The sequence below is a fragment of the Leopardus geoffroyi genome, chromosome A3 (genome assembly GCF_018350155.1).
Source record: "Leopardus geoffroyi isolate Oge1 chromosome A3, O.geoffroyi_Oge1_pat1.0, whole genome shotgun sequence".
NCBI classification, from domain to species: Eukaryota; Metazoa; Chordata; class Mammalia; order Carnivora; family Felidae; genus Leopardus; species Leopardus geoffroyi.
This window is the reverse complement of record NC_059336.1, coordinates 4,558,495-4,571,636: the sequence shown is the minus strand read 5'-3', so window position 1 is coordinate 4,571,636 and position 13,142 is coordinate 4,558,495. Positions and strand designations below refer to the sequence as shown.

The following is a 13,142-nucleotide window of genomic DNA, read 5'->3' as shown; positions in this document are numbered from 1 at the left end:
CCTTCTTGTCCTTGCCCGTGAAGTAGCCACCCCCCCACCCGCCCCTGGGGAAGCGCAGGGCGTGCTCTTCCTTTCTCTGGGCCGGTCCCCGGGAAGCCGAGGCGGGCCGCCGTTGGGTTTGTGCGCGGCAGGGGAGGTGTGACGGCTGGCGTGTCCGCCCCCTCCCGGCCTCCAGGCTGAGGTCTGCGGGTGCAGTGTGCAAGAGGGTGCGGGGTCGGCAGGCGCCTGCCTGTGGTGCCGGCAGAAGCACGGGGAGGGAGGACCGCGGGGGTGGGGGGGGGTCTCTCTCTGCACTTGCTACCCGTGGCTCGCTCCTTCCCATTCCCGTCTCAAAGGAGGGGAGGGGTGTGCTCTTGTTTCCAAAGTCAGGGGAGGCGGAAAACACCCTCTGGGGGCCGTCAGTCCCCCGGGGGATCCGTAGCCAGTTGTTGGGCGTCATGGTGAAGGAGGTACACGTCCGTCCGAGGAACCGTGTCCAGGAACGGGAGGCTCGGGTGGAAAGAGTGGCTCGTCGCAGACGGTGGGAGCAGGCGGGGAAGCGGGTCGGCCCGGCCCTGAGGCAGAGCCGTGGACTCCTTCTGCCAGCCTTTGTCATAACGGCGGATCCCAGGCCCGGGCTCTGGGGCAGCCCCGGGGGAGATGGGTGGCTCCGGGACCGTGGCACTCGTCCACTCGTGTCGATTAATTGTGCCGGAATTGGCGGGCGGGATTCTGATGACGTAGCCCGTGGCGGAGACGCCAGTTAGGCAGACAGACCCGCAAGCCCAGAACTGGAAGCGGGCGGGCTTGCTATTTGGCTTTTCGGGGAAATGACGGCCTCTCTCCCCTCCTCTTTCTGTAGGCAGAGCAGTATCAGAAGAAGAATCGGAAGATGCTTGTGATTTTAATATTATTTGTCGTCATCATTGTCCTCATTGTTGTCCTGATCAGCGTGAAGTCTCGCTAGGCGGCCGTGCGGCCACGTGGGCCGCCCGTGTGCGCTCCCGGGCGCGAGGGGCTCGGCCGCCCTGCGGGCACAGCGGAGGCGCGGGCTGCGGACCCCGTGGGGGCGGCGAGCGCCTGCCTGGACCCCTCGTCACGGTCGTGCTCCAGCAGGGGGATGAGCTGCTGTTTCTCCTTCATTGTCAAGAATTTAAGGACCTTTGATGCTGCTGCAGAATAGAGATTGAGTTCTGTCATCAGTTATAATATATATTTTTTTTAGAAAGAGAAAATGAGTTGAATGTTTACAGGCACTCCGCAAGCTGTTCGATATTGTATGTGCATATGCTATTTTTTTAGCAGTCATGTCTGAGCAGCATGTAAAAATAATTTTTGGAAACGTTTTTTAAAAACCATCTGGTTTTTAAGAAATTTGGTACCAAAAATTTATGAGTAGAGGCAAAAATGCCTCTTCATCTTTCTCTGTATATTTTCCAGTTGAAAACAAACTGAGAAGTCCTTTAAGAATTTATAATCCGTTCCCCATTAACTTAATTTAGCTTTTCCATCACTGTTAATGATCAGAGTAACAAAGTGTGAAAAATAAGAGACCATCATTGATGTTAATTAACACATTTAGATGGGCCAGTTAAAACAGCTTCATAAGTTTAAATTAATCGTAAATGGACTATTCCTCATTTAGAGTTTGTGCACTGCATTTCCTACTGTACACCAAAAGGGGTTACCAAACAAAACCACCTAAATTTAAAAGTTGGTGATTTGAACCAACCGCACCTGAAAACATGAAAAAGGGAAGCTTGGCCGTGTCATGAAAGTCACCAGAATCAGCCAGTGTGCCCCTGTCCTCGTCCCCAGCCATCCTTGCTCAATCCATTACTTATGCACTAACTACATAATGACCTGTTCAAACTAGCCACCATTTAATGAACTGTGAATTTACACAGAGGCCATTCTAAATGGGTCACCCCATTCAGGATTAGTGGATCTCAAATTATTAACCAAACATCACTCCATTTCAAAGTAGAATATTCCACCAGGGGCATGATTTATCGGCTCTTGCGTTGCTGCTTAACATGCCCAGAAAGTAAGCACGTTCCGACAGATTGTGAAAATCTTGACTAGGAGTCCCTCGTTTGTGCGAGCGAGCACGAATCAGATCGCCAGAGTGGGACTGTGCCGTTTTCTTACCTATTATCACTATGGTGCTCGAATATATTCCTGGAACTGTAGAATAATGTGGAAAGCGATGATAGCTTTGAAAGCTCAACTTGTTCGTGTTTTTACTTGGTCTTGAGACGCCAGTATAGTTCTAATGGTCTTTGTATAATTTTCGATGGCTTTTCCATTGTTTTTTACCTCTCCTGAGAAGTTTGTGAAGAGCGTGACCTCATTAAATGTGCTGTGTTTTATTTGGATCAGTCACATAAAATGTGTCTTTAGAATTGACTTTGAAGTCGTTTCCAGAAACTTAAACGCAAGTCCAGACGTTCAGGTTGTCCAAACAGATCATGGTCTTAGCACCCACACCCATGCCCCAGCCTTCCCCTTCCCAAGTTCCCGGCCACCACTGGTTTTCTCACGACCGATGTGGCTGTAGAACGATCCGAAGGTGCCCCTGGCATTTCAGGAAATCGCCTGGTATTCCCTGACCAACCATTATGTATTAGGCAAAAAGGTCAGGAAGTAAGAATCCACCTCCTTGATCACCCCTGACATGTGGGGCTTCTGCAGATCTTGAGAAGAGCCGTAGGCATTTTCTAGTCACAGCGGGTTTTAATCCGGTGGCCGAGTCGAGATGTTCCTCTGGACCGACTGCTCCCAGGAGCGGGGGCCGTTCAAGGTCACGGGGCTTCCCTCCCCAGCGGTGGACAGTGGCGACAGGAGGCTCGGTGGTCTTAACGTGCAAGGCAAGTGACCCTTTGAGAAAGGATCGCCAGAAAAAAAAAAGAAAGAAAAAAAAGAAAGGATCACCATTTATTTATATTTATTTTCAGTTAACAGGGTGATTGGAGCTGGTTTTTGCCCCCCTCACCCACCAGGGTAAAGTAACGGATCTGACAGAAGTGATCTTGAGGATCTCGAGTGAACCGAGAAAAGCAGTGCAGTGCCACAGAAAGCACCCCCCCCCCCTCTGCTGCCATCACCTTGTCCCCAGGCCACCTTGTCCCCAGGCGGGGAAGCGGCCCCAGGGCGTGTGCTCCTCACAACACTGTATTTTTCTTTTGAGCCTTTACTTAGGGAAAGATCAGCAGCCTTGGGGGAAGTAAGAGTAGATTGGTCCTGGGGCCCTGGGACCTCAGGGTAACGGGTGATCCTCTGCCTCTGAAGGAGACGGGCTCCTTTCGCTCCAGACGGCCATTGTCCCAGGGAGGGCCGGGCCATTCAGCTCTGTTGGGCTCTGGTGGTAACGATCGCCAGCCCGGTCTCTCCCCGCGCCTGGGACACGACCGGAGAAAGGGGGTGGGGGGGAGGGGGAGGCTCCCTCTGGGCAGCCCTGGGCTCGGCCCCTGGACACCTGCCCCCTTGAACGTGTCCGGGGGTGGCTCCGTTGACGGGGCCGGAGGGGAGATAAGGAAACGTTTACCGTCAGGTCTCCAAAGCTCCTGATCTTTCCTGCGATTGTAACAAGTCTACTGTCTCTTGTTGTATTAATTTGGGGGTGGGGGGTGCTGGCTTCGCCATGGGCGTGAAGCGGTGTGTGTCTCTAATTTAACGGATTTACCGCTTTCTCTGCTAATTGAGAGAGCATTATTTATTTGTTTTGACACAAGTGCTTTCAGTGTTTTATCCTAGCTAATGGCTTCTTAAAGGTAATAAAACCCTTCCAACCTAATTGGTCAGATAAGACTTTTTTCCTTGTGTGCTTAAATAAAGCAATTAGTGAAGCGCTTCTATCCAAAATGACTTTTTTTTTTTTTGTCCTTTTTTAAAACTAATTCACTGTTACTGGAAACTTTTTGTACAATAAAGCAATCATGCGGATTAAAGAGCATCCTGCCGTCCTCGTATTAATTTTAACGATGGGGCTCGTGTTTTCTTCCAATGCATCTGTGTTACAGGAGGGCCTCATCCGTTCTGTGATCGCTTGGGCCAAATGACTATTTGTTTTGTGTCGGAGGCCTTGCCTCAGTGTCTGAAAGTCCATCCATCTGCCTAATGGACGCTTGCAAAGGGACCAATCTGTCTGCCATCCAGTAGACAAAAGGGAAGGTGCCGTAGAGGCAGATAATTATTTTCCTTACGAAAATGTATGCTTTATATACATACCGAGAAACATTAGGAGACCTTCAAATGAAATTGTGGTGTGTGAGCCTCGTCGAGAAGTAATTCTTACAGCTGGGCTCCGGGAGACTTGCATTTCTAAGTGACCTATTCTGTGCCACTGAAAACTTGAGAGCGAGGCTTTGCCAGCTGAGCTCAAAGCCAGGACCTCGTTTCCCATCGAATGTGTTGTGTCCCGGGCTCCTCCTCAAAGGCTGGGCCGAGTCTTTGTCACCCAAGCGTTGTCTTACACATCATCGAGGCATGATGGGGGGAGTCTTTTTTTTTTTTTTTTTTTTTTTTAAGTTAAACGCCAGAATCTGCACAGGAGCGGTCTGGCCCAGCAGTCCCCTTGGCCAACGAGGTATTCAGTCCTGGGCTGTTGCTGTTGCTTGTGACGATTAGTTGCCTTCAGAGCCTGTCGATGAACCACCCAAAAGAAGCAACCTTCTCTTGTGCCCTCACCTTGTGTTTTGGCTAGGAATTCTATCTCCCCAACCTGTTCAGAAGCCATTGGCTCTGTCCAAGAATCAAAGCCACCTCCCAAAGGGTAGACATTTGCCGTAGGCTTCAAGAACATTCTGACCAGCGATAACAACCTTGAAGAAACCCTCCACTTTGACGGGGACAGCCATGTAGGTGGCAACGCTTGGGAACGTTCTGTAGGCTCCGCAGGGAGCCTTAGGAGAACGGGCTTCAGGAGCTCTGATCATCACCCAAAATGTGAGCAACCTGGAATTCTTCCCCGTTCTCCTGGAGCTGCAGCAAAATGACTTACCCAGCCCGGCATCATGGGTAGGATAGTGTGTTACTCTAACGTGCTGGCTTAACTTTGATCATCGGGCTCCCCTAGTCTCGTCAAAACCTGCGGGAACCAGGTCACGTCTTCCCAGACGGAACGTCTGATAGGCGGGTGTAGGGAGGTTAGGACGGAGCTGCCGTGTTGCTACTTCAACTGACTCGTGTAGCACGAGTTCCCGTGTCAGATTCTGAGATTCGGGCCGGGCCGACGTGGCTCGTTTGCCGTTAGCTACCTTCGAAACCTAGCAGCGCGGGTACGCGTAAATGTGGCTTCAGGTTGTTTGTCTCTGTGTGTGTTAGCCCTTAGAAACTCCTCATTTCCTCTCTCCAGATGGCCCTGACCACCCAGATGCCACCTCTGACCTCGTTGCCCGATGTTTTTGTTTAGTTTGGTTTTGGAATTGAGGTCAGTGATGGGCGTTCGTTCAGGTGACCTAATGTGGATGCGGGGTGGGCCCTGCTCAGAGACTTCCAGCTCGTCTGAAAACGATCCAGATGTGGCACTCCGAGCCGGACGGCGGGCACGAGCTGTGTGCCTCACGCGTCTCGGCCTGACCGCACACCACCCTCAACTTCCTCCTACCAGTCTCCGGCGCGGCCTTCTGACGCCACAAATGACATTCCGCAGAGTCGAGTGGCAGAGACTCGTGCACAATTACCCGGTCAGTTGAGGCAAAAGAAAATGATTTGTCCACTTGTCCAGGTGAGCTCTCTGGACCGTCCTGGATGCTCGGGATAGTCGTGTGGGCCTTCACTTCAGCTCCGTGATCTGGCTCAAAGGGACCCTTCGAAGGAGACGCCATTCGATACGATGTACATTTGCATCAGACGTCGTGAAAGTAGACCATTGGGTTGAGTGTTTTCTGCTTGTCAACTGTTCTTACAGAATTGTTTGTAGCTGATCATCCCAAGTCTGCCATTAGTGATCACCATTTCTCTCATTTTATACATGTAACGGAGGCCAAAGGGGCTCTGGTTTGGGTCACGTGGTCCCTCTTGGAGGAAGCGCTGAGGGAGTCACATGGTTTTTCAAGTTGACCTTCTGACTCGGGACCCCGTGGTGGACCTCCATTTTCATTGCCAGTTAGGCAGAGAGACCGTCTTCCTCTCCTCCCCCAACCAGCCCCCTTTCCCAGGTAGGGAAACCGAGACACCCCCCCCCCCCGCAAGGGGGCTCCCCAAGGTCACATGACTAGTACAACCCAGGGCTGGAACTAGGATGTTCAGCGTTCTCATTTGCACACCCGGGTCCCACTTCTGCGTGTGCCATCTGGATCGTTCGTTTCTTTCCATAAAATCAAATGACCGTCTACGAGAAAGACTTAATGGCCAAGATGTGACGTGGTCAAGGCTTCCTCAAGGATTTTTTCCTCATTACAAAGATCAGACCAGACTGAGGCTAAGAGAGATTTGCAAACAGCGGTATCTCATTATCCCCAGTTCAGTTTTTCGTGTAATTGGCGTGAAGAGATTACCGCTGATGTCTAAGCCGGCTGCCGAACAAAAAATAATGATTCTTCTGTGACATGACTCGGTGTGCACACGTGTGTGTACTTGGGGGTGTTTACGAAAGGTATATGTGTACATAAAATGCTTACCAAGATGGGTAATGTCATTTTAGAGTTGTAAATAACAAGAAATAGGCTTGAGCAAAACTGATCTTACAATTGCCTGAGAATGTAACACTTCATTTCCGCACTATGAAATGGCTAGAAATTGATTTTTTTTTTTTTAAATCCAATTAAGCCTCAAGGTTGGTTATCCATTTAAAAGGTCGGCTGAGTTAAACAATGACAGTACCGTCAGTTCATGCTAATAATTAAATTGACACAGAACTTGAGCGCTTTCCGTCGTGCCTCGTGGAGGCAGACATCCTGTGTGTTGATCAAAAATATAAGGCAGAAGTCACCCCCCCCACCCCCACCCCGTCCCCACCGGGGTGCCCGCACGCCAGCCGACCGTGAACCCTGACCGGGTCAGTCCGCAGGCCCCGGCCGCCATCCCCGTGGCTTCTTCCCCTGGGATTCCCACAGAACACCCTGGAACGCCCTGGTGCCCACTCACCTCCCATCTCCCCCTTCTTCCGGCCCCGGGGCTGTTGGGAGGTGGAAAGTAACCTCGTTCAAAGAGAAAAAAAGAGGGGTCTCTTAGCGCGTATACCCTTGGTGTACCCACGAAACCACTCGATTTCACGCGCTGCCGAGTTTCTAATGGGACAAATAAATCACGTCTTAAAAATAGTACTTTACGGTGTGTGTTGACCGTGTGTTCCCAATGTGTTAAGGAAAAGACTTCAGAATGTCTTTTGATGGTGCTCATAGGTGATGTTCAAGTATTTGAATTTATGAAGGTGTGAGGCGAGCCAGGAACCGGATTGGAACACTCTTTACCCTGTTGGGGCTGTAACGTCACTCTTGGTTTGTAAATTGCCGAGAAGGGATAAGTGATCTTATTTCAAATCTAGCATTTTAACCTGCATCGTGATGTGAGTAAGGTTGCATCCGTTCAGTACTTTCCATCCATAACTATGAGCCACCCTGAAAGATGGAACCTTCCAGAGTTAGTGAGAAAAAAATTGTATTGAAGTTCCCTCTCGGGGCCCTTAAGGCTAACAATTCCCGCTTAGTATTTTGTCCCCCACCACACCCCCTGCCTCACACTCCTCAGCTGCCAAAATCCTCAGCGACAGATCTGTGATCCTGTCTTACTTTCCCAAAGATCCACGGTTAGCTAATGCCGATAGACATGTTGCTCCACACAAGAGTGTTTCTGAGGAAAAAATGGGACTCAGGTTTTTCAATATTGAATCATTTCTTTTTATTAAAAAATATATATAGGGGCGCCTGGGTGGCGCAGTCGGTTAAGCGTCCGACTTCAGCCAGGTCACGATCTCGCGGTCCGTGAGTTCGAGCCCCGCGTCAGGCTCTGGGCTGATGGCTCGGAGCCTGGAGCCTGTTTCCGATTCTGTGTCTCCCTCTCTCTCTGCCCCTCCCCCGTTCATGCTCTGTCTCTCTCTGTCCCCAAAATAAATAAACGTTGAAAAAAAAAAATTAAAAAAAAAAAAAAAAAAAGGGTCCTGTAAGTGAAGGTTCTCCTAAAGAAAAGATTTCTTGATCAAAATTAACATTTACCCCCTCATTTTGCTTTTCTGTACACCTTCTTTCCCATATGCTAAGTTGCTTCAAGGGATGTGGAGCCACGCCCGGCCTGTGAATTACTTCTCGATTCCTTCCTGCGGGGTCACCCCGTCCCAAGGTCCCAGGCCTTCCACGTGCCCTTGAAGACTTCCGCGGCGACGGAAATAACTTTGCCGGTGTTCAGAGTAAATAAGAATGTGGTCCCCGAGACAGGAGGGTTATTACTGTCCGACCCCGCGGCCTCCCTGGGAGGCTAATTTAGGCCCAGAGCAGCCAGCTCAGACCCTCATTTTCTCGAAAATTCCTAAAAACTGATGTTAGAAGGAACGCTTTTTGTTGTTAATAAGCGGTTCCTCTGGTACATTTTTATCAACGTTCTCTCATCCCACTGATACCAGAAGGTAAAAAGCGCTTTAGAGGAGATTGCAGAATGTGCTTTTTGAACAGAGTGCGAAAGAACACGTGCAGGATGCTGTCTTTCGTTTAGATCCGTGAATACGTATAAACGCGTTTTGTTTCGTTTTTTTTCAAAAAGAAACAGGAAGGATAAACCAAAACCTGATAAAAATGGTCACCTCTGGGGGGAGGGGGAGGGGAAAAGGAGTAGGAGGGACAGGGAACATCTTTGAGCATTCCTTCATGCGGTTTCAACACTTGAACCACATCAATGTTGTTCGTGGGGCGCCTGGGTGGCTCAGCCGGTTGAGCGACCACCTTCGGCTCAGGTCACGATCTCACGGTGCGTGAGTTCGAGACCCGCGTCTGGCTCTGTGCCGACAGCTCAGAGCCTGGAGCCTGGTTCGGATCCCGTGTCTCCCTCTCCCTCTCCGCCTCTCCCCCGCTCACGCTCTTTCTAAAATAAATAAACACTAAAAAAAAAAAAAAAAAAAAAAGACATGGGGGGCTGGTGTGATGGGGCCCTGGCTGGCCTGAGTGGGGACAGTGACCGTGAAAAATCCAGACATAGGGACGTAAGTGGGGCACGGCCGGTCCCGGAGCCCATGGCCACCGCTAGGGCACAGGCCCGTTTTTGGGGTTGATCCTCCACTGCCACCATCTTGAAATTCTCTTTTGACAAAGAGCCTCTTGCACTTTCCTTTCTGCACCAGGACCCTACAGCTTATGTGAACTGGTCCTGGGGACAAGGGGAGGAGGCAGGGAGGTCGCTACTCAAGACTTCCAGGTGGCAAATGTGGGAGGGATGATTCAGCTAGAAAAATCACCGTGTTGCAACCCATACTTGATTGACGCAGAGATCGTCACTGGCTGTGAAAGCTTTGGGGGGAGAGGTCAGGAAACAGAAGAGGTCAGTCTCAGAGCGTCCATGCACTTTGGAGAGGAAACCGAGTTGAGTGCTATTAATTACGAAGAGGGAAATGGACCTTTACCGTGAAGAGATCTGGTCAACTCCGCTTATACCCAACAACCCACCTTGGCTAGTAACAGGAGACACCCGGGTTACGTGGTTCCTGATGAGGCGCAGTGGGAGACACGACGTGTTTGACGCGCATCTAATCGTAAGGAAACGCTCCTACGAATCCAGGCCGTGGGTCCCTCTATGAAACATGTTAATGTCGGGAAACACAAAGGCAGGGATTGTTCTGGATTCAAGGAGACCGAAGAGAATTGACAACCAGGCAGAAGGCCTCGTCTTTATTTGGGTTCTGGATTTTAAAAAGGCAATGAAGGACATTTTGGGGACAATTAAACACATTTCAGTGTGGACTGTAATAGTATTGCTTCAGTGTTCATTTTCCATGGGTACGATCAGGATATTATCGTGGTTATGTGGGCTCGTGTCCTTGTTCCTAAGAGATACACGCTGACGTATTTAGCGTGTTTAGTGTATGCAACCAACTTTAAACAGTACAGGAAAAGACATATGTCCGTGGACACACACACACACACACACACACACCATATGATCCAGGTAAAGGGTAAACAAGTGGTCACTATTTGTTTTTCAACTTTTTCAGAAGTTAATGCATTTTTCAGAATTTCTAGAGAAATGTGATTTTCATGGCTATTCATTTTCAGTCCTTCAAGGAACATTTGACACAAATCTTCTGGGTGCCGTGCCTGACGCAGGATTTACAAAGGGTAACTGAGGTGCTCCCTGACACCCGGCACTTACGGTGCGGCGAAGGAAGACGCAGACACGCACAGCACAGACCACGTTCTGCGAGGTCACGCGGGTGTCACCGTCTGTCCGTTCACTGGGGGCTCACCGCCCCACCGGCTGCTCCCGGAGCCAATCCTGCCTCCTTTCTGTCCGGGTGTGTGAAGCAGACCGTTGTCCACCAGGAATGAACCCTACCTTGATTTCATGTTAGTCTTGACCGAGGCACCTCCACTGGCTCTGTGAGCCGCTGAGATCAAGTTCAAACAACGTGGCTCAGCGTACTTCTCACGCACGCTTTATGTGTGCACATGAGCTTTTGACGGTTCTGAATGGACCGTGCTCTTCCGGACTGTGAGCCCTCGCATGAACAAACCCCTTACCGGGGATCAGACTGCCTGGGACACCTCAGTTTGTCCTTGGCCGTCTCATCCCAGCTCAGTCTTCCCCAGGGACTGGATTTCTGAGTTTTACCACCCTCTTTGCTCCCGCAACTCTGCACACACGCACGCATGCACATCCCCACACCCCACCCCTGCCACACACACCCACGTGCCATTGGACCCCCAAAGCCTGACCAGGCCTGGAGCTCTTGGGAACTGGTGTTCGGTAAGTATCTGTTTGGACGAGCGACGATACTAGAAAGAACCAACAAGCACTCCGAGGGGAATGAGTGTTTCTCACATCAGAATAATGGAATCTCGTGGCAATCAGTCTGAGCAGGCATCAGAGGGGGGTTACTACAGGCGTGAAATTAACAGATAAATGCGCATTTCATACCCCCAGAGCCATCTTACAGGGCATGAGCTCAGAAACGTGTTTTAGGATGTGAACGGCACCAAAAGCTTCCTCGCGAGTCCTGGGAATTTCATTCGGATTTCTTCTAGTTTTAGGGCTTGTTTCCCCAGCTGCTAAAGCCTGAACGCCCGGTTGAATTCGGGATGAGTCACACCCCATCAAAAACATACGTTACTTCTTGGGTTGCGTTAAAGATCTGGTAAGTTGTTTTAAATTTTTCATTTTTTCGAAGAAAATGAAGTTGAGGTGCATTTTTCATTGACAGTGAAATATATACTAAGCTGTGGATTAATACCTTCGTAAAAATTTATCTAAACAAAGTGCTGCCTGCCTTATTTATGTTGGAGTCCGTCAAGTCTGCGGTGCAAAGGGTAAGTACTTTCCTGGAATATATTTGTATCTGTCACAAGCTACATCTTGAGGAAACTGGCAGGCATTTGAAGTGAAATAACTCCTTAGCGGTCTGTTTAGTTTGGATTTCTTCGACGCGGGGTGGGGGGAGGGGACGCTTGGAAGGCAAAATCCGGACTATCTGCTCCTAACAAGCATCTAGCATTTTCCCTGGCTCTGTGTATCGCAAGTGTTCTCTAAACGCCTGTTGGGTTGGGTAATCTTGTTCATCCTGTCTTGGGGCTATTGGGGTTATTCTCCTCTTACATATGAAAGAATTCTCAAAGGAAAGAGTCTCTAGAATGATCTCTCTACCAGCAGTTTCTCTCCCCCTCCAACTCCCTGCACTCAAACCTGCCAGAGCCGGCTTGCTAAAAGCGTGGCTTGGATCCTTCCGCGGGCAGAAAGAAGTCTCTGGAGTGAATCCCCGGCTTACAACCGCAGCCCTCTCCTTCCCTGTTCCCTGGGACCCTCTCAGCTCCCCCCGCCCCTCCCCCACCCCCGGGGATTCAGAGCCCGGTGGACACGTGGCCACTCTGGGTCTGGGCTCTGCTCCCAGGTTTCTCCCCCCCCCCACGCCTTCCCTGCCCTGTTTGTGTGTGCCATTTCACCCTCCAGGACAAAGCCCCCGGCCCTCCCCGTCGGAGAAGATCCCCCTCGGCCGTCCCCCCCACTGCTGGAGTGCCCTGTGCTTCTCTGCAACGTATTTGCAAACAGAAAAAAAACAGCCATAGATCTTCATACGGAGCTCTTCTCGTACCCTTTACAACGTGTGAAAACATTCAGCTGCTGTAAAACCTTTTGAGGAAAATACGATGCAATTAGCGTCGACTTTCATGTGGGGAAAGCTGAGGGTTTTCGAAGGAATCCCTTTCGCTGATTCAACAACTGGTTTTCTCTCGGCACCTGCTTTGTGCTGGGCCCTGGAGCAGAGACTCAAGCCTCCAGAATGCTGATGCTCCGGTCTGGAGGGACCACCGGGGACCCCGCACCAGGGACCGTGACTCAAAACTGACAGGGACGACGAAGCTGTGACTCGCGGGGGGGGGGGGGGGGGGGGGGGGGGCCTGGCCAGGCAGGGAGCTGGGGAGGGGCACTAGGAAACCAGCAGCCGAGAGCCTTGGATGCCGAGCTGGGGGAGATGGCTTTGGTAATTTTTAAGGTTGATAATGAAGGAAACTCAAAATGGGAACGGTGGCACATGGAACAAGCAGGCGGTAACAGAAGGGGGTGTCAACAGGCCCTTGAGCAATCAGGATGTGGGCAGGAGCCTAATTTTTAAACGAGCGCGGGTAGCGCTTCCTCATCCGGGTCATCACTCCCGGAGCCTTGTATCTGAGCTGCGGGCGGGAGCTAAGACCCTTCCCAACCAGACACCCACCATCCACCCCATACCCCAGGGCCCCTCCACCACCCCACCACATGCCCCCTAGGCACTCTCCAGGTGTTCCCCCCCCCCCCTTGCCTAGCCTTCCCTCCTCAATGAGGGGTGGCTCTGGTGCCGTCCTGGAAACCACCCGCTGCCCCTCCTCTGGTCTCGTTGCCTCCTCTCTCCCTCCCCAGGCGGGGTGGGAGGCCGTAGGGGGCAGCTTGCTCAGACGGCTGTCAGATGACCCTTCCTGCCGAGGGGGTGGGCTGAAGAAGGGCCCTCCACGGGACAGGGCCACGCCTGAGTTTATAACTGGCCGTCCCAG

General features: G+C 51.1%; 1 protein-coding gene across 15 annotated transcripts in view; it reads left to right on the top strand.

The window, feature by feature from the left end:
- The window catches only part of STX16 (syntaxin 16), a 29,375-nt gene extending 22,531 nt beyond the window's left edge, over window positions 1-6,844 (top strand). For 9 of the 15 annotated variants that reach the window (XM_045444116.1, XM_045444120.1, XM_045444114.1 and 6 more), the window contains one exon: window positions 6,093-6,844. In XM_045444116.1, the coding sequence (XP_045300072.1) occupies window positions 6,093-6,200 (108 nt within the window). In that variant the 3' untranslated portion in view covers window positions 6,201-6,844. Of the gene's footprint in view, window positions 1-841; window positions 3,776-6,092 lie in introns of those variants that run through there. The other 6 variants (XM_045444117.1, XM_045444115.1, XM_045444121.1 and 3 more) reach the window with 1 other exon arrangement.
- The last annotated feature ends 6,298 nt before the right edge of the window (window positions 6,845-13,142 follow it).